This window comes from Haliotis cracherodii, unplaced genomic scaffold (genome assembly GCF_022045235.1).
Source record: "Haliotis cracherodii isolate W230 unplaced genomic scaffold, xgHalCrac1.p SCAF_1, whole genome shotgun sequence".
Taxonomy (NCBI): Eukaryota; Metazoa; Mollusca; class Gastropoda; order Lepetellida; family Haliotidae; genus Haliotis; species Haliotis cracherodii.
In genome coordinates this window covers 18,519,139-18,541,444 of record NW_027266264.1, presented here as the reverse complement: position 1 = coordinate 18,541,444, position 22,306 = coordinate 18,519,139, and the positions used below count along the sequence as shown (strand labels likewise).

Here is a 22,306-nt window from a genome sequence, read left to right as displayed (position 1 = left end):
AGACGTTTACCACTTCGGTGAAACCCACAAGCACGGGTATGGTGCTGACAAACCTAGAAACATAATCGGGGCAAACTGGGATTCGAACGCACAATCATAGGTTTCTGGCGTGTCCAAGGTACGCAACTCTGCACAGCCAATCGGGCGCCTTGGAAGACTTGGCCACCCGTGCCCCCTCCGAGATCAAGCACCTTAATCCATTTAAATAGAGACCATACACGTATGCTGTGCCTGTTGAGAATAAGTGAATTGCATATAAGGAGTAATCTGGGCTGAGTGAGTGAGTGAGTATGGTTTTACGCTGCTTTTAGCAATATTCCAGCAATATCACGGCGGGGGACACCAGAAATGGGCTTCCCACAAGTCGGGAATAAAACCCGGGTCTTCGGCGTGACGAACAAACGCTTTAACCACTAGGCTACCAGACCACCCCTAATCTGGGCAGAAGTGAGGATATTGTTTATTAAAACCGCTTTTGTGGACTATGCAACAATGGTTCTATTGAGGACGAAATTCATTTAGTGTTTATCTGCCTGTTTTACGCATCATTAAGACAAAAGTATATTCCTTTTCGATTTTATAACAACCCATGTGGTCATACCTTCAGCAATCTCATAAAAGGCAAAAATGACTGTAAACTCAGAAATAAAGCTATGTATGTGAATGAAGCTCTATTATTACGTACAAAGACCTAATATCATACCTAAGTATTGTTTTCAATGTGAATTGCCTCAATTGTGTGTTACTTTATATAACTGAAATGTACATGGTCCTATGTCCTCCCATACATGAAAAATACATTTAAAAATTTAAAAAATACTAAAAATACAAACATTTACTTTTCCAGTCCAAAAAGATTACTTCAAGGCCATATCCTTAATCAAGATAAGCTCCCAGGATCATACAAGTGCAGGCGCAGTTGTAACTGACAATGAATGATACAACCATGTTTTACAATAACTGCAAACATGACTTAGACCTTTGATAGACATGGCACCAACTTTAGAAAGGTAGGATGTGGGAGGCACATGGGTTGGCCAAACGTTCTAAGTCCATCTATATTTTATCATAATCAGAGTTTCTTTTCTTGCATAGTATATGATGGACTGTGGGTGGTGGTTCTACCAGTAGAGCAGGACATGCTAACCCTTTTCCGAAAAATTTGGTGTCATGTCAGTGATCCATTCATGATCCAGAAATAAGCAGAAATGACATCATCACAATTTGCATAATGCTTGACAGACAGTTCAATCTAAGTTTGGGAAGAGGTGGATACCGATGATGTGCAATGATTTCAAAGTGACAGCGTTACATTGTGGTCATGGCAACAACAGACTTGTGCACAGCTGCATAGTCCCGGTGGAACACACCTTTCAGTGTTTCCCTTGACATTTAGCCTCCATATTCTCCCACAGTTGACAAAACAGATCAGTATAATGTTTGTCATTAATGGTCTGACCTTTCGGGAGGTAGTCCACAAGTAGGATTCCTTTGTTATCCCAGAAAACCAAAGGCACCTCCTTGCCAGCTGATGGAACATACTTCTTCAGACCTTAGATGTAGCTGCAGTAACTGTATCTCTATGTTGCTCAATAAAAGAGTTTTTGATAATGACTTGTCACTACACTGAGCTATGTGAAGCTTGTGCTGAAAGTGAGGGCTTTATTGCTGACTGTTATGGTGTGGTATGGTGAGGTGAGGTGAAATGTGGTTCATCCAAGATTATTGCTCTTATATAGCGACCTGCATGCAGGTGTTTGTGTGTGTGTGTGTTGGGTGGGGGGGTGTCTGCTTGTTCTATTCCGGACTGATGCCGATTTATAGTGCTAGCCCACTGAGAAACCATGCCACAGTTCAACATGAATACCCCACTCAGACACATTATACAGACTCCGAGCTGACCAGTCCTTGTTTTAGCCCAAAAATGTCGAGCGCCAGACAGGGTAAAACAAGTACCATCTTTTGACGTCTTTTGGTATGACGCAGCCCGGGATCGAACCCTGGACCTTTCACTCTCCGGGCAGACGCTCTACCACTAGACCACAGAGGCGGTCCAGCATGGTATGGTATGAGATACCACCATGTACCTACCAGCTTGGGTAACTTACGAGGCTCTGTTTAGCAACTCCTGTCAGTGAATAAATGTACATTATGTCGGGAAATGGAGAACAAAAGCTATACGAAAAACCACAAATGTTAATATCATGTTACACCTCTGACTGTAGTGCATATATCCACATTCACGCTATGCTTAACTGATTATTTCTCAGGCACTAACACTCACATCGACTCTGCTAAGAGAAAACAAGACAAACGATAAGCAATCTCACATTTATTGACTAAAATATATGTAGCAAATATTTGACAATCACATTATCAAACAACTAGCACTCATCCAAAACAAAAAAGTGATGTAATGCTTAAGGAAGACATTGAATCTGGGGTACATGTTACCATAGTTACCAATATCGTAAATGTACTAATGATCATGTAAGATTGTAAAGTTTGAATAAATGTATACCTATACCACTACCTTAAAAGAGAAATGCATACATCATTAATACTGTCAATCTGTATATCAATATTAGAATCTTTAATGTTGACACATTGCCAAAGGAAAGAGCAGAAACTATTGACAAAGGTGATAAATAGCAACATCTGTGATTGTTAATCCAAGCATAAGTACTTATTCCAAATGACAATTTCCTATCCTGTCTTTCTTTAACAGCATTAACTGGAACCAATAATTTTGTTAGGATAAAAACTCTCAGACTAGCACTAGCAGTAAATGCTAAAAGATCTCAAAATAAACAATACTGTTAAGGCTTTAAAAAATATAAAAAATTGATTCTCAGGCAATGACTTTTGAAAATATAGTGTGGGGGGCGCGGGTTGTTTTATTTTATCTTGTTCAAACTAGTATAAACAGTTGTGTACCATCAACCTGGGAAAGGGCCTCCCTACATACACAAGTATACAAACTCCTTTTGCCGCCACGAACATAACACGAGATCAGCAGTAAAAGCAGTGCACATGTAAAGGGGGGTAAGTTTGCATTGTTTTTCAGTATTAGTTTTTTTGTTTTTTTTAAAAACAGAAATAAAAACGCAACATGTAGCGGACTAAATGATGATGTGGGCGTTGCCTGAGAACCAAGACTATTACTTTTTTTAGCCCAACATACAAAATAACAGTTAATACTGAAACACAGATCAGTCTTCACATCATGTCAAATTACAGGTGTTTAAGATGTTTGACGACTTGGCACAACTTGTAGTATACAGTGGAGGATCACCTGGAGCTTGCAACTTCATTCCCCCAGCTGGCGAAGCCTGTCTGAGTATTGTCTGCGTGACAGAGAAAACTTTCAGCATTTGACCCTACGTCATTGATCTCCAATATGTCTTGTTACCTAAATGTTACGACCTGCAGAAGGGGGGGGGGGGGGGGTGGTGGAGGGGACGATGTGACGGAAGTTGATGATGAAAGGAGCAGCAGCCATGCATGAGAGGATGTACAACTGTGTGTTTATTTTGGTGCTATGCCAAATATGGTATTGATGATGGACCTAGGTAGTGAGCTTACTTGTCAGGTTTAACACGGTGTGTGATTGATTGTTTTGTGTGTTGTTCCACAAAGTAAGACATAGCTACAAACTAGTGTCATGTAATAATTGTGAGTGAGTTGGGTTTAACACCGATTTTAACATTATTCCAGTTATATCATGGCGTGTCAGCTTAATGTGGGAGGAAAGCCCGAAGTGATGCAGGTCTCAGACGTTTACCACTTCAGTGAAATCCACCAGCACGGGTATGGTGCTGACAAACCTAGAAACATAATCGGGGTGAACCGGGATTCGAACCCACAATCATAGGTTTCTGGCGTGTCCAGGAGACGTAACTCTGCACAGCGAATCGCGGCCCCCACCCGCCACCCATGCCCCCTGTCATGTAATAAAGAATCTCGCCCAAGTGTCTTTGATATCAAATATACCAACACAGGTCGATAAAAGCTTTTATGTATCATTTAGGTATTTGATATCAAAGGACATGTCTTGTAGATTCTATCTATCATCAAACATCAATGTTCCAAATTTTTCAGTTTGTAAACACTAATAACCAGTCTTGTGTTTGTTTGATTGTTTTTTAACATCGCACTTAGCAATATTCCAGCTATATGACGGCGGTCTGTACATAATTGAGTCTCGACCAGACCATCCAGTGATTGACATCATGAGCATCGATCCATGCAATTGGGATACAATGACATGTATCAACCAAGTCAGCGAGTCTGACCACCCAATCCCTTTAGTCGCCTCTTACGACAAGCATAGTCGCCTTTGACGGCAAGTAATTTGATGTCATTTGATCGTGATCGTGATGTCATAGTAACCGATGATGTCACAGTGGTCCAAAAAGCATTTAAATGCAACCTTTTGAGATATCGCTTGATCTCATGTAAACGATATCTCCTTTGGAAGCCAGTTTTGGAGGATAAACAATGGTGTGGGGGAGATGGAGCATGAGAATTTGGTATCGATTTGAAGATTCCAGGGTAGAATGGGTCTTCAACAACCCATGCTTGTCGAAAGAGTCGACTAATGGGATCAGGTGGTTGGGCTAGCTGACTTGGTTGATGCATGTCATCATATCCCAATTACGTAGATTGATACTCATGATGTCAATAACTGGATTATCTGGTCCAAATTATATTATTTATAGACCGCGTCATATAGCTGGAATATTGCTGAGTGCGGCATTCAAATACAAACAAACAAATCTGAAAGACCTGACAATTACCTTCAACTTACCTTTGTTTATTCAAACTTGATTCCCTGAGCTAACGGCAACTCGGTGCTGTAGTTGATGGTACTGAAAAAGTGCATCACACATATGAGTAATGGGCACTGTTTCCATGACCTGATCAGTTTTTTATTGACCCCGCCCCCCTACATCCCCTCTTATTAAAGACATTTGCTTGTATCAGATTATAGAAAGAGGCACTATGTTGTTCGGGGTCCTCACCATGTTGATCTCCGCATGTACTGTTTCCAGGCGTCACTGCCAGACTCACGCCCACCGCCGGTGTGCTTCTCTCCACCTGAAACAGTCCACTAACTACATAGACCAAGGCTCATGACGAAACAGATGGGAGATTTCAAACACAACAAAACCTTCGTAATTCCTGTGTAGAACTGGTCCCCAGTAATCTGTGCTTGTCTAAAGAAATGACGAAAATGGACAGAGTTGTCAGACTCGGTGACTTGGTTGAAAGTACTCAAATGGATTTTGGGTCTGATACACACTGGGATCACTCAGTGTGACCATATTACGACATGGATGGCATCCTGGGTCTGATACACACTGGGATCACTCAGTGTGTATCTCACAACATGGATTGATCCTGGGTCTGATACACACTGGGATCACTCAGTGTGACCATATTACGACATGGATGGCATCCTGGGTCTGATACACACTCGGATCACTCAGTGTGACCATATTACAACATGGATGGGATCCTGGGTCCAATACACACTAGGATCACTCAGTTGTCCATCCTACAACCGATACCCGCCCGGATAATCCAACTGCAGGGTTTCAGAGATGGATTTACACTTACCAAAAGCTCCTCCTATTTCTGCCCCACTGGTAGGAATGTTCACATTGACTACGCCACAATCAGATCCTTTCGGCCTTAAAAAGAAAGATATTTCTCATCAGAATGATTTCCACGAGCAGTAACTTGGGTAGCAAAATAAACTGTCCATAAGGCAATGGCAGCTTAGTACCTTAGCTTTACTGGTCCATGACAGTGTAATTCAGACAAACAATACAGGGATATTAACAAGTAATTCTTGTAAATAACTAACCATGGGTGCCAACTCTATATATACAGGCAGCAACAGGAATCACTATAGAAATAACACATGTGAATATCTTGTCAGGCTACAGACATCTGAACATCTTGTTTGGACAACCCACTCACCCCATCTGAACATCTTGTTTGGAGAACCCACTCACTCAATCTGAACATCTTGTTTTAGACAACCCACTCACCCCATCTGAACATCTTGTTTGGACAATCCACTCACCCCATCTGAACATCTTGTTTAGACAACCCACTCACCCCATCTGAACATCTTGTTTGGACAACCTACTCACCCCATCTGAACATCTTGTTTGGACAACCTACTCACCCCATCTGAACATCTTGTTTGGACAACCTACTCACCCCATCTGAACATCTTGTTTGGACAATCCACTCACTCCATCTGAACATCTTGTTTGGACAATCCACTCACCCCATCTGAACATCTTGTTTGGGCAACCCACTCACTCCATCTGAACATCTTGTTTTAGACAACCCACTCACCCCATCTGAACATCTTGTTTGGACAACCCACTCACCCATCTGAACATCTTGTTTGGACAATCCACTCACCCCATCTGAACATCTTGTTTGGACAATCCACTCACCCCATCTGAACATCTTGTTTGGACAACCCACTCACCCCATCTGAACATCTTGTTTGGACAACCCACTCACCCCATCTGAACATCTTGTTTGGACAACCCACTCACTCCATCTGAACATCTTGTTTGGACAACCAACTCACCCCATCTGAACATCTTGTTTGGACAACCCACTAACCCCATCTGAACATCTTGTTTGGACAACCCACTAACCCCATCTGAACATCTTGTTTGGACAATCCACTCACCCCATCTGAACATCTTGTTTTAGGCAACCTACCCAATCCACCTGAAGATCTTGTTCGGGTTCCCTGTGTATTTAAACAACTTACCCAATCCACCTGAAGATCTTGTTCGGGTTCCCTGTGTATTTAAACAACTTACCCAATCCACCTGAAGATCTTGTTCGGGTTCCCTGTGTATTTAAACAACTTACCCAATCCACCTGAAGATCTTGTTCGGGTTCCCTGTGTATTTAAACAACTTACCCAATCCACCTGAAGATCTTGTTCGGGTTCCCTGTGTATTTAAACAACTTACCCAATCCACCTGAAGATCTTGTTCGGGTTCCCTGTGTATTTAAACAACTTACCCAATCCACCTGAAGATCTTGTTCGGGTTCCCTGTGTATTTAAACAACTTACCCAATCCACCTGAAGATCTTGTTCGGGTTCCCTGTGTATTTAAACAACTTACCCAATCCACCTGAAGATCTTGTTCGGGTTCCCTGTGTATTTAAACAACTTACCCAATCCACCTGAAGATCTTGTTCGGGTTCCCTGTGTATTTAAACAACTTACCCAATCCACCTGAAGATCTTGTTCGGGTTCCCTGTGTATTTAAACAACTTACCCAATCCACCTGAAGATCTTGTTCGGGTTCCCTGTGTATTTAAACAACTTACCCAATCCACCTGAAGATCTTGTTCGGGTTCCCTGTGTATTTAAACAACCTACCCAATCCACCTGAAGATCTTGTTCGGGTTCCCTGTGTATTTAAACAACTTACCCAATCCACCTGAAGATCTTGTTCGGGTTCCTCGTGAACAAGCTGCTGGTGAGTCCTTGTTTCACTTCATTGTTAAGTTCAACAGCCTCCTCAAAACTCTGAAATGTCACAGTTAGATAATTACCACACAGTACAGCAGTACATGAGTGGACAATGGGCATAGCTTATTCACCATTCATTCCTTCAGTATCACAGCAACATAGATACATGGTTTAAAGACTAGCCAACCACGGCCAACACTTTGGGTTAACCTATCCTTCAGTCATACTGATATCATACATACCTTACACTTGAGAGCGTACACAATGGGGGCAAAAGTTTCGCGTTGAACGACTGCAGCATCATGGGCAAGGCCACTGATGATAGTTGGTTCCACAAAGTTCCCTGGACGGTCAATCACCTGCAGAACCCCAGACTCGATTTAGCAATTCCATATTCACTTTATTAAGACATACATTGTACAGCAGACTATAGGAAATCTATCACACAGACTTGAAAACAGAGCCTCATATTATTCCTTCTAGTTCTCTACAAACATGTCTTCTACACTGCGTCTTTACATCTTCGTAGACATAAACTGTCGGCAAAGGAAAGAATACATCTATGTTCAATGGAGTCTAAAAATGAGACACACATAAAATGGTTATTCGATGGTGATGTATTCGTGTTTTGGACCTTTAGTTTTCAGTGTTATGGCAACTGTTTTTAGTCTTATAACGTTTAGTTCATGTTATATTGTTTGGGCAAACCCAATTTTCAAGTGCATACTTTCTTTTGCCCAGCAGTTTATAGACACATATACTGTCAGAGTAAATATAACAAAAATCAACTATTTTCTCCGTCGCTAAGATGGAGACTGTCACAACAGTATTTTCATAATCTTCTTCTTTTAAGGACTGGGCATCTATTGAGATATAAACACACACAAAATGACAACTCTTGTCTAGCGTTTGTCCATAGTTTCATGCCCCCCATGTAATTGTATATTTGACCAGCATAAGACTCTCCCTGTGGGCATTGTTCCACTGCTAACAAAGACTGACCTTGCCTCCATACTCTATCTTGCCTCCCTGTGCCACTGCATCAGACACTGCCTGCTTGTACTGGGCCACGCCCTGCTTACTGTGCAATGGCCCGTACAACACTCCATCTGAAACAACAAACATGCAGATGTAAGTGTCCAGGTCATGTCCTTCACTGCACATTTCGTTTGTTTGTTTGTTGTTTAACGCCGCACTCAGCAATATTCCAGCTATATGACAGTCTGTAAATAATCGAGTCTGGACCAGACATTCCAGTGATTGATATCATGAGCATTGATCCACACAATTGGGATACAATGACATGCATCAACCAAGCTGGCAAGTCTGACCACCTGATCCCATTAGTCACCTCTAAGGACAAGCATAGTCGCCTTTTACAGCAAGTATGGGTTGTTGAAGATCTACCCAAGATCTTCACGGGTCTTCACTGCACATCATCTGATCATCTTCTATCCTTTGCATGAGCTATAAATATGGTATGATACAAGTTTTGAACCCAATTTTGTACATACCTGCATAATCTGTTATGTTATGTAATTCGATGGTAGGCCTGTGAACATTTTAAAATCTGGGAGAATCCGGCATTCGAACCCATGACCAACAAGCATGGATGGTCACTACCTGTAGAGCCACTCACCATCGAGGGGGTCCCCTATCCTCAGCTGACCATATGCCTTGACCAGCCTCTCGACTACCTGGTCGTGCACCTTCTCATGGAGAATCTGAAACAGACACAAAGAATTTGTAGTCAACAAGAATGATTAGAGAGTGGAGAATCTGGACTGCTGTGATACAATAATGGCACACATGGCTGCTGTGTGAGTTCCACAATCAGCTGACATGCTTTGTCCAGTGTTCCTTTGTTACTGGATGCCATCAAGCTCGATTCAAACGACTGACAAAATATACATTTCTGTGCCTGAAATACTTGAGTCTTTTAAACTAATATCCTTATAGTTTCCTTAAGAGGAGATCACTCGAACTGAGGTGGATCTTTGAGCTAAAAAGTTCCACCCGTACGGTCTCAATGACAGAATGGTTGGCTAATTATCCCCTCTTTTGGTCAACTTGCTAATATCCCTATTTATCAGATAACGAGTAGGATAAATCCAAATGGATATAAAAAGGAATCTGCTGGGGTCATTTACAGATAAATATGCAAATATAAGGGTCAGTTAGGTCCTACTTTCAGGGTTTACATATGCTATGGCACCACCCTTGTCTATTGGCGATCAGACCCGTGAAGATCCAGGGTAGAATAGGTCTTCAGCAATCCATGCTTGCCGTAAAAGGCAACTATGCTTGTCGTAAGAAGCGACTCACGGGATCGGGTGGTTAGGCTCGCTGACTTGGTTGATGCATATCATCGTATTACAATTGTGTGAATCGATACTCATGATGTCAATCACTGGATTGTCTGGTCCAGACTCGATTATTTACAGACCGCCGTCATATAGCTGGAATATTGCTGAGTGCGGCGTTAAACAACAAACAAAAAGTTAGTGAGTGATCAATGCAGCTCTAGCACTAGACAGTGACTCAGTTGATACAGTATCACACATGATACTAACTATAGACCTACACTGGCAATGAACCCAGGAGCTAAGTTCTTTCTTGTCCATCTTGACAAAATGTTGTCCTCATTCACAACAACAGATAACCTCCAGCAGGTTAATTCTGATCACTATCGGTTCTACAAACAAACCTACTGCATGGTGGCGAACAGAGGGGGACAGTGGGACTGTACAAGGGGGACAACTCTACTCACCAGGCGGCGTGTTGTTGTACACCTCTGACCTGCAGTCCCGGCACAGGCGAACACTCCTGCCCTCACAACCATCTCCAGATCAGCATCCTCATCAACTGATAGAACACAGGGGAATTACTGAGCGCTCGAAGAGTAAGTAGTTGAGAAAATGTCGTTTCCACTGCAGCAAATACTCCCGCCATATCACTATCAACAGTCTGGCACAGGCAATCCACTGTCTGGTTGCATACACACACACACTACTACATCTGGGTGACTGAGTGAGTGAGTATGGTTTTACGCTGCCGTTAGCAATATTTCAGCAATATCACGGCAGGGGACACCAGAAATGGGCCTCATACATTGAACCCATGTGGGGAATCGAACCCGGATTTTCGCCATACCGAGCGAATGCTTTAACCACTAGGCTACCCCACCGCCCCTACTACATGTGAGCAAAGTGCCATACACAATGCCCTCAGGTCATCAGTATGTTGTCTCGCATGAGAAGGGTACAGATGGTGCAGATGACCTGTTCTGGCAGAGGAGTCATGGTGCAGTTACTTCAATCCTGATTAATTGAAGCTCGAGAAAGACATAACTATGGCAGCATTTTTTTACATATTTCAAGAAATTTAACACCTTAAATTTGCTTGTCATGTCTTGTAGCTTGATATTCCATCTTCTATAACATACCTATTATTGCATTGTTTCCACCAAGCTCCAATAAAAACTTGCCTGAAAGAAAAAAAGACCACTGTTAAAACTTGAAATGCCACCATGTTTTTCACCCTGAAAACCTTCCATTCTTCTACTTTAAATTGTAAGTGTAGATGTTTTGATTTGCTGTTCACAGTGAGTGACTTTTAAGGGGTGAACACAGTGATGTCAGTGATATCACAGTATGTCAGCTCCTTGCTGGTGGAAAGCATAAATTGATGCAGGTATCAGACTCCCACTTTGTACCCATGAAGCATATCAGTATGATGTTAAGAAAACTAGGATCATCTGTGTGAATTTGGGAACCCATAATCATCAGATCCTGGTACACCCAAGGGATGCAACTCTACCATAGATTGGTAATGCAACTGGGCCAATCCTGCTCCTTTACAGAAGTAGTCAGACTATTTGAATGTGATATGAAGAAAACAAACACAAAGGAACATTACCAAATCTCTCCTGGACCATCAGTGACACCTTCTGACCAATCTGCAACAGAACAGTATCATGTCAGACAGCTCAACAGGTACAAAAACTAACACTTCTCATTCAACTTCAAACTTGTCAGTGACATGTATAAAATATCACATCACAACAGTGCTGCTTTATCTTTTTGCATTCAGAACTGCCCGATTGTATGCATTTTCAAGATGCAGACAATTTATTCATTCAGGGTATTCAGAAATCTCAACTTAATTGGTTGATTGAATAGTTCACATGACATGACCTCCTATGGAAGAATTTTAAGATCTTCATAAAGGAAGGTATCGTAAAAAAAACTGATTTAAAGGAGAATGAAATCACAGTGAAATCATGATTGTTTGAAAGCCAAGCAGGAACATCGCATGTAATCATGAATAATGATGTGGTGAAGAAAGTGACTGAATGTATCTGTTTTACTTAAGACAGATATCAATATTATTTTGATAGATTTATTAAATAAGTATTTCATCACAAAATACACAACAATTGACTTTAAAATGATCAAGTAAAGCAAGGTACATTTGTTTGTTTGGAATTAGTGTACTTACAGGTGTGCTGCCAGTGAAAGACACCAGGTTTACTCTCTCGTCTTTGGCTATCAGGGTCCTGCAGAATACAGACCAGAGTGTCATTAAATAGATATCCTAGTCCGGACCAATGCCGGTTTTAATCATGTTTATAGTGCTATCCCTCTGACATAAACAGTTTAACATGAATACCCCACTCAGATACAGTATACTGACTCTGAGCTGTCCTTGTTTTAGCCCCTTAATGCCGAGCGCCAGGAAGGGTAACAATAAGTACCATCTTTGAACATCTTTTGGTAAGATGCGATCAGGTATCGAACCCCTGACCTTGCTCTCTTCAGGCAGACGCTCTGTCCATTAGGCCACAAAGTAGGTCATGAAACAATTAAAAATGCCAGTATCATATTTATACAGATGGCAGGCAAAGGAGCTAACCCAGCAAGGGACATCTAGTATGACTATCTTACATGATAGACAGAATTTGTATGAATGACTGACAACCATCGCAGATGTTGGGAATAGAACTGGCAATACCACTAACCACTAGACTACCTATTGGATAAATAAGTCAACAACCAAGATGGCTTCCTCACCCGATATCAGCACCACCACAGACCAAGGAGCACACTGACCCCGGGATGTTGTTGTCCTCTAACACCTTAGATACAATCCTGAAATAATAAAACAATAAAATAATAGCTAAAAATGGCTTTTTCATATCGAGAAAAAAGTGTTACTAGAAATACAAGGATTTACACAATGATTATAAGGCTATGTTAGTGCAAGTTCACAACAGCCTACCATCAGGCTTCACAATGACGAACACCCACCTGGTCATAGCTACACTCGTCAGTGGTGTGGTCGGAGCGCCTTTCCTGTGGACAAGACAAACCCATGTACAATTAACACAGTATATGCTCAACACATAGTGAGACATTCCAGCAATATCATGGTGGGCTCAACATCTCTACCATTCTTGCTATTGGATAACAATGACATTCCACAACAGTCAGGTTAGTAATAGAAGGGAGATAACTCATTCCTGATTCCTCTTTATCATCATCTCCAATATGGAACAAAATAGCAAGAGATATTGCTTAATGATTGTATAAGGGAGAAAACAATCTTCACGTCCAGGAATGAGAATTATCTCCCTTGTGATGACAGTTATCTCCCTTACATCATCAAAAAGAGTTGAGAGTTGTCCTTATTGTCAGTCTCCATGTCCAAATACTTATCGAAAATAGAATGATTAGCTGTCTTGTTCTTTACTAATACCTATTTCCTTCATGCAAGAGTTCTTAAAACAAAATTTGACTTTGATTTTACTCATATATGGATGTACATTCTGTGCCAGATAAAGCAAGTCTGAGAAAGACATAAGATGAAGGTGATGGTCACTGACCACAGCACAGTGTTTCCCGTGACGAGGGCGAGGCACGAGTTCCAGCCATACACGGCACAGGGGAAGTTGAAGGCGGTGATGACCCCGATGACCCCTAGTGGGTTCCACTGCTCGATGAGCATGTGTCCAGGACCTGGCGTAAACACACATCTTTACTACAGTCTCATTAAAATCAGATCTTAGTTCTCGCTACCGCTAAACAAAGATCTGAGGACATCCCATTAGGGGTCACGTCAGAATGACCTTTCATCCGACCAATCAGAGTGCCGCTTACCAGATCATGAAAGTAACAGTCAAAAGTGTTACGAAAACAGTTAAATAAATTTCAATGAATAATATAAAAAATAATAAACATGTGATGCTGGTCTTACTCTGACTTAAAACAGTATTTGTTTCTTATTTTCAAAGTTTACTGTGGTAGACAGCATGACCCCATTATACTGCCGGCTAGTCCACAGAACATTTCAGATTAATGATTATGCAAAATACTGAGATATTGGGAGAAAAAAACGTGGTCTCAAGAATAGTGGACTTGTGGCCATGTCTGACCCTGCTGTAGTTATTATTCCCATACTATGAATGTACAGTAAACTACGGTTATAACGAACTCAAAGGGACTACTAATTTTAGTCCGTTATAACCGTAGTTCGTTATAAGCACATATACAGCATAACTACAGCAAGTCTTCGGGACCAAAAATGTAAATTCGTTATATCGGTCAGTTCGTTATAAGCGTGTTCGTTATAACCATAGTTTACTGTATAACACTGTTTCCTTACGTTCTGATGGAAAGACATGCCCAGCAAACATGCGAGAGAGTCCGACAGCATAGTCAGCGATATCGATATATTCCTGCACTTCTCCCACCCCCTCCGGCACGATCTTCCCCATCTCCATCGCCAACTGAAGGAGGACAGGGCCAGAAAATGAATGTTGTTTTACAATATTGCAGCAATACCACTGCGGCCCGTAAATAATCAAGTCTGGGCCAGGCAAACCAGTGGTTCATAGTATGAGCAACATTTCATGTTGTTGGGGTACAATGACATACAATACGCCAGAGCATACATTGCAGTCACACCACTGTCATTGTCATTTCAGTCATATAAAATATTCAATACAATATCAGCATTTTGTTTCATTGGAAAAAATATCTACACTGAGTCTTTACATTTACTCCAGACAGAGTAAGTACTCTTAAATGTCTAGTGCCAAGTCAAGTTCTAAGCAAACACATGTACAGTGAGTGAGTGAGTGAGTGAGTGAGTGAGTGAGTGAGTTTTACGCCACTTTTAGCAATATTCCAGCAATATCATGGTGGGGGAACAACAGAAATGGGCTTCACACATTGTACCCATGTCGGGAATCGAACCCGGGTCTTCGGCGTGACGAGCGAACGCTTTAACCACTAGGCTACCCGACCGTCCCCCCACATGTACACAGTGTACATACATATCACAATGCATCTCACCAACTTTCCCAGGAGGTTGATGTTTTTGCGGAATGCCTCTCCAATCTGCCTCACTATCTCCCCCCTTTTTGGACCAGGAACCTGTAGGGATGTAAAGATAAGCTGTAACATTGTCATAAACATTTCCTGACCAAACAGGCATGCAACTATGAATTAATATTACATACAGAAAAAACTGTCATAATAATTCTTGTGAATTCGAATCATGTGATGGTTTACTCCGAGCAACAAAATTGGTAAGTGATAAGATATGTCTAAGATAATGCATAGAAACTTTCATATACGAAGCCCAAAAAGATGGCTTTACGAGGTGGTGAATATGTTTTACTCAGCATCACCAATATTCAACCTCAATCACACACACAGTGTAAATAAATAATCAAGTCTTGCTCAGGAAACAAAGTGGTTACAATCTTGAAATAATCAAACACAAGACAATAATGGCTCAAATAAAGCTGAGGTATGATGAGTGAGTTGGGCCAGTTTCAGCAATATCACGGCCGGGAATATCAGAAATGGGCTTCACACATTGTACCCATGTGGGAAACAAATCCAGGCCTTCAGTGTGATGACTGAATGCTTTAACCACTAGGCTACCCCACCGCCCCTTGAGGCATGAGGACACACAATCAAATGCTTTGTGAAAGATGGACCCTTTTGCATGGCGTTGTCTGTCAAAAGCAGCAATAAAACATCCTTAGTTCCATTGTCAGATGCCTCAAGGAGCTAACAGATCCAGGGTAGAACAGGTCTTCAGCAGCCCTTGCTTGCTTGTAAAAGACGACTATGCTTGTCGTAAGAGGTGACAAACACGATCGGGAAGTCAGGCTCCCTGACTTGGTTGATGCAGGTCATCGAATATCAATAATTATTGTGTGGATCGATGCTCATCATGTCAGTCACCTGATTGTCTGGTCGAGAGTTGATTATTTAAAGAACTGTAGCTGTAACATTGCTGAGTGCAGCATTAAACAACAAACAAACAAACAACAAACCAACAAACATCAAGGAGGTAACCCTTTCAAGAGACACACAAGATGAGGTTCTGAGGATGTGATCTGTTGGATGACCCCACACCCTGCTACATTTCAAATGGGTAATACAGTGGTCCCTCGCTACAACTCTACCAATGGGGTCCAAATAATTGGTGGGCATTATAGACGATGAGCCGTTTAACCGAGGCCGAGGCGGGGGAGCGCGCTCGGCAAATCTCAAATCATCAATATGTGTTTATCTCACGTCACGTCAAAATAGTATATATTTTTATGGACCTAGATCTACATGTACATGTATTCTGGGTCATGGCTGAATGGAGTACTGTCATTTGTTACAAAGTCTGTTATAAAAAACATGGTTTCAGGAAAACACTATACTCACATCTGCCCATACTTTCCACGCTTCTTTGGTTGCAGTGATTGCCTTCTCATAGTCAGCAGGACTTCCCTTGAATAGAACACTCAGAAATCAATCAGTCTAATTAACAAAACTCACTAAAAGGCAAGTTTGCCACAAGACTCACGGTTTCAGCTAACTTATGAAAAGAGCGAGTCATCATGACTCGCTGCATGTTCTGTTCAGTCGCACACAATGTAGAAAGTCATGCATGAGTTTAACTTCAGGTCTACAAGACGCTGAAGATAGCACCATGACCATAATGTTGACTGAAGGACACACTACTGAGAAAAATTAACATCATGAGCTTTTTGTTCACTAAACACATAATCATGATAATAAAGAAAGATTAATCAGTTCCCTTGGATGTTCTTGCAGCAACTTCTGCTGGCTGATAATATGTGGCATTAAATATGATTCAGCAGAATATGATAAACAGCATTGGATGAAAACAGCTACGGATGCACGAAAAGCTGCATCATGCCAACCCTGGTGTCAAGTACATCAGAATTCATGAGAGATATATTACTGTAACAGGTGTTATTGCAATGGAAATACTAAGAGCTACATTTTGTTTGTCAAATACAAACAATGTGTGTGCGTGTGTGTGTCTATGTGTGTCTGAGTGTGTGTTTGTGTCTGAGTTTGTGTGTTTGTGTGTGTGTGTGTCTCTCTCTCTGTGTCTGTGTCTGTGTGTCTGTGTGTCTCTCTGTGTGGGTGTCTGTTTGCTTACATTACACTTTCTCCATAGCAATGCCCCTGGACTTAAGATGCAAGTTCAAGCTTGAGGTCACCCATCAAAAGAAAGTAGTTGCTCAGCATTCACTGTGGCCAGCCGATACACATTGCCTCAGTCATTGACAAAACGTGGCATATCAACAACTCAGATCTATTTGCCCCAAATCAGGGTCTGGCTCACCTGAATGACTTTTGCTATTGGCTGATTATTTGCAGGACAATAGGACGTTGTTTCCTGAAAACACATGTAAACATAACTGTTTGATTGCTGTTCTATACTTGGTGAGTAAAGAAGAAAACACACAACTTTATGGATAACAACTTCAGGTTTATGTAGATACTTACCCCGTGGTCAAGCTCAATAACGATGTAATAATCTACATCGAAACATGGCTAAATGCAATAAACTAAAAGTTGCTATCCACAAAGTTGTATGTTTTGTTATTTTCGGACAAGTAAACACATTAGATGAAATACTACGGGAAAACACAAAACTTTGAACATGTCCATCACTGTATACTCATGAAGATTCTATATCATATACAAGTGGGAAACTATATATTGATCATTTCCGTCATTTCAATCTAGACAAATTGATATACTAGGATGGTTTCCACATTTCCATGTTCAATATGAGGGATATCAGTCAGCACCAAATAACTTTGGTGAACTTTTTTATCAGATGCCAAGAACTTAATGAATATTTGTATCAGCATGATCAGGGTGATAATTTGACTTCTGAAGTCAATTTTGTTTTTTCAAAAATACAACAAAAGTTCAAATAAATAGATCGTGTGTAATACAACTACAAAAATGGCTGGCATGAAACAAATTATATATGTGACATTCTAGTGCACGTGGCAACTGTCAACAAAATGAAACGGGTACACATGTACAGGCATTTCTGCAAGCTGATTGGTCACGCCCCCGCGACCTTCACCTACATTGCCATGTGTGCGTGTTCGCACAAAAACAAGAATGGAACTTTTTCTGATATATCGATGTCGCAGAAAACATAACGTGTTATCTTAGCTGCCACAACATGTATAAAGTGTCATGCACAAACTTTCGTAGTACTGAAAGCGAATTAAGCGAACTTGATACTAAATACGGGCCCTCCTGTTCAGCCTGACCTCCGACAAACTCACCTCACCCTCGCCTCCCCAAACACCGTAATATACACCCTTGTTTTGCGCAGATAATCCAAGTTCTTTAAGCCAAGCAAACTTGGGGTCTTCAATGAGTAATCCCGACATTGCAGCGTAATGTCGTGTGGTAATAGATGAGCGGATGACAAGAGAAGATGGACGTTTGTACCGCAACAACACTCGAACAAAACTCGCCATCAGTGTGTTGACTTTCCACTTGGCTTTGGGCCGGTCGATATGAAGTGAAGGGGGGAGAGGTTAGGGTCTGAAAAAGTGTCACCGGCTATCTCTGACGAAAAAACAGCAAATCTTTCAAGAAATGTATCTTGATGCGCAACAATTTTATGGCATTTTCAGTTTATGAAGAGCTCCGAAAAACTGTGGTTTGAGAAAAAGCGAACTACTGATAAAAAATAAAATAAATAATAAAAAAAAAACTGGCTTCGACGGGAAATATTGCTTAGTTTCACCCTTGTATATTTTGAAAATTAAACTCCTCGGCAGTTTTAAACTTGTATGACCCGTGTTGATATAGTTGATATAAAAAAGACACATGGGTGAGATTCCCTATGTGTTATAATTAATGGTATAGTTGGCGTAAGGCAAATATAATTGTTGACGTCATGTTAGTTACGTCACAATAGTAATGACGTTACACCGTGTCATTGTCGACGTCACGTTGACCCTGTTAACTTCACGACGGCTTTTTATTTTAGAAGAAACTAGTTCTCCACTGCACATGTCACTTATAGCTTTATAAGCCGATTGTTTCCGTATTGTAAATGTTGTATGTTGTGAATACAAATTGTATTGTCATATCGTGTGTTAGAAATATTAAATGTATTATAAACATATAATCCTAATACAATACCGATTCTAATTTTGATCAGAAAATAGCAACATTGGATATTTTCACAGCTCTGTGGGTATAGCTAATATTAAGATACTCATTAATGAAAGGTTTTACGGTGTCAGCGGTGTCATTGATTTAGAGCAGATGGAATGACGCTGCAGTTACTGTAGACATGACCTTGAATAAATATATTCACCAAAATTTTCCTTTTGTCCTTTGTCCATCTCAAAGAAGTCAAGGATGTTGACATAAGCCTGTCTAATTGATGCTACATATGCACTGGCGCGCGCGACGAGGAACCAGCGAGTTTGTGTGCACGTTTTCGTTTTCACAATGACAATAAAAATACAGTTTACTCAACCAGTCTTGTATTGAGAAATCGAGAAGCACATGCAGTGGTTAATTGTGAGTGACAGTTGGCGGCTGCGGAAACGAGAGACAATGTCTGACATTTGCAGCATATGTTGTGTTTTTTGTTGATTTACACAGCACTCAGCACTCAGCACTCAGCAATTTTAAACATATAAAATGAAAGTCCGTAAACAATCGAGTCAGACAAACCAGTGGTTGATAGATACAGAGATTATTAGACAAACCAGTCGTTGATAGATACAGAGATTATTAGACAAACCAGTGGCTGATAGATACAGAGATTATTAGACAAACCAGTGGCTGATAGATACAGAGATTATTAGACAAACCAGTAGTTGATAGATACAGAGATTATTAGACAAACCAGTGGTTGATAGATACAGCGATTATTAGACAAACCAGTGGTTGATAGATACAGAGATTATTAGACAAACCAGTGGTTGATAGATACATAGATCATTAGACAAACCAGTGGTTGATAGATACAGAGATTATTTGACAAACCAGTGGTTGATAGATACAGAGATTATTAGACAAACCAGTGGTTGATAGATACAGAGATTATTTGACAAACCAGTGGTTGATAGATACAGAGATTATTAGACAAACCAGTGGTTGATAGATATAGAGATTATTAGACAAACCAGTAGTTGATAGATACAGAGATTATTAGACAAACCAGTGGTTGATAGATACAGAGATTATTAGACAAACCAGTAGTTGATAGATACAGAGATTATTAGACAAACCAGTGGTTGATAGATACAGAGATTATTAGACAAACCAGTGGTTGATAGATACATAGATCATTAGACAAACCAGTGGTTGATAGATACAGAGATTATTAGACAAACCAGTGGTTGATAGATACAGAGATTATTAGACAAACCAGTGGTTGATAGATACAGAGATTATTAGACAACCCAGTAGTTGATAGATATAGAGATTATTAGACAAACCAGTGGTTGATAGATACAGAGATTATTAGACAACCCAGTAGTTGATAGATATAGAGATTATTAGACAAACCAGTGGTTGATAGATACAGAGATTATTAGACAAACCAGTGGTTGATAGATACAGCGATTATTAGACAAACCAGTGGTTGATAGATACAGAGATTATTAGACAAACCAGTGGTTGATAGATACAGAGATTATTAGACAAACCAGTGGTTGATAGATACAGAGATTATTAGACAAACCAGTAGTTGATAGATACAGAGATTATTAGACAAACCAGTGGTTGATAGATACAGAGATTATTTGACAAACCAGTGGTTGATAGGAGATTATTAGACAAACCAGTGGTTGATAGATACAGAGATTATTAGACAAACCAGTGGTTGATAGATACAGAGATTATTAGACAAACCAGTAGTTGATAGATACAGAGATTATTAGACAAACCAGTGGTTGATAGATACAGAGATTATTAGACAACCCAGTAGTTGATAGATATAGAGATTATTAGACAAACCAGTGGTTGATAGATACAGAGATTATTAGACAAACCAGTGGTTGATAGATACAGCGATTATTAGACAAACCAGTGGTTGATAGATACAGAGATTATTAGACAAACCAGTGGTTGATAGATACATAGATCATTAGACAAACCAGTGGTTGATAGATACAGAGATTATTTGACAAACCAGTGGTTGATAGATATAGAGATTATTAGACAAACCAGTCGTTGATAGGAGATTATTAGACAAACCAGTAGTTGATAGATACATAGATCATTAGACAAACCAGTAGTTGATAGATATAGAGATTATTAGACAAACCAGTAGTTGATAGATACAGAGATTATTAGACAAACCAGTAGTTGATAGATACAGAGATTATTAGACAAACCAGTGGTTGATAGATACAGAGATTATTTGACAAACCAGTGGTTGATAGGAGATTATTAGACAAACCAGTGGTTGATAGATACAGAGATTATTAGACAAACCAGTAGTTGATAGATACAGAGATTATTAGACAAACCAGTGGTTGATAGATACAGAGATTATTAGACAAACCAGTGGTTGATAGATACAGAGATTATTAGACAAACCAGTAGTTGATAGATACAGAGATTATTAGACAAACCAGTAGTTGATAGATACAGAGATTATTAGACAAACCAGTAGTTGATAGATACAGAGATTATTAGACAAACCAGTAGTTGATAGATACAGCGATTATTAGACAAACCAGTGGTTGATAGATACAGAGATTATTAGACAAACCAGTGGTTGATAGATACAGAGATTATTAGACAAACCAGTGGTTGATAGATACAGAGATTATTAGACAAACCAGTAGTTGATAGATACAGAGATTATTAGACAAACCAGTAGTTGATAGATACAGAGATTATTTGACAAACCAGTGGTTGATAGATACAGAGATTATTAGACAAACCAGTGGTTGATAGATACAGAGATTATTAGACAAACCAGTAGTTGATAGATACAGAGATTATTAGACAAACCAGTAGTTGATAGATATAGAGATTATTAGACAAACCAGTGGTTGATAGATACAGAGATTATTAGACAAACCAGTGGTTGATAGATACAGAGATTATTAGACAAACCAGTGGTTGATAGATACAGAGATTATTTGACAAACCAGTGGTTGATAGATATAGAGATTATTAGACAAACCAGTAGTTGATAGATACAGAGATTATTAGACAAACCAGTGGTTGATAGATACAGAGATTATTAGACAAACCAGTGGTTGATAGATACAGAGATTATTAGACAAACCAGTGGTTGATAGATACAGAGATTATTAGACAAACCAGTCGTTGATAGATACAGAGATTATTAGACAAACCAGTGGTTGATAGATACAGAGATTATTAGACAAACCAGTGGCTGATAGATATAGAGATTATTAGACAAACCAGTAGTTGATAGATACAG

At 40.2% G+C, this 22,306-nt stretch overlaps 1 protein-coding gene across 1 annotated transcript; it reads right to left on the bottom strand.

Annotated features, from left to right (window-relative positions):
• Positions 1–2,345: 2,345 nt before the first annotated feature.
• Positions 2,346–18,379, bottom strand: LOC139473953 (alpha-aminoadipic semialdehyde dehydrogenase-like). Its single transcript, XM_071256802.1, has 20 exons — positions 18,159–18,379; positions 17,192–17,245; positions 16,258–16,323; positions 14,881–14,961; positions 14,189–14,312; positions 13,410–13,542; positions 12,835–12,879; positions 12,598–12,675; positions 12,026–12,083; positions 11,444–11,483; positions 10,971–11,012; positions 10,296–10,390; positions 9,165–9,249; positions 8,528–8,634; positions 7,768–7,884; positions 7,485–7,582; positions 5,623–5,696; positions 5,025–5,100; positions 4,811–4,871; positions 2,346–3,347 (listed from the first exon to the last, which is right to left on the bottom strand). Exons 1-19 carry the CDS (start codon positions 18,354–18,356, stop codon positions 4,817–4,819), a joined length of 1,626 nt encoding a protein of 541 aa, XP_071112903.1. The 5' UTR covers positions 18,357–18,379; the 3' UTR covers positions 2,346–3,347; positions 4,811–4,816.
• Between the last annotated feature and the right edge of the window lie 3,927 nt (positions 18,380–22,306).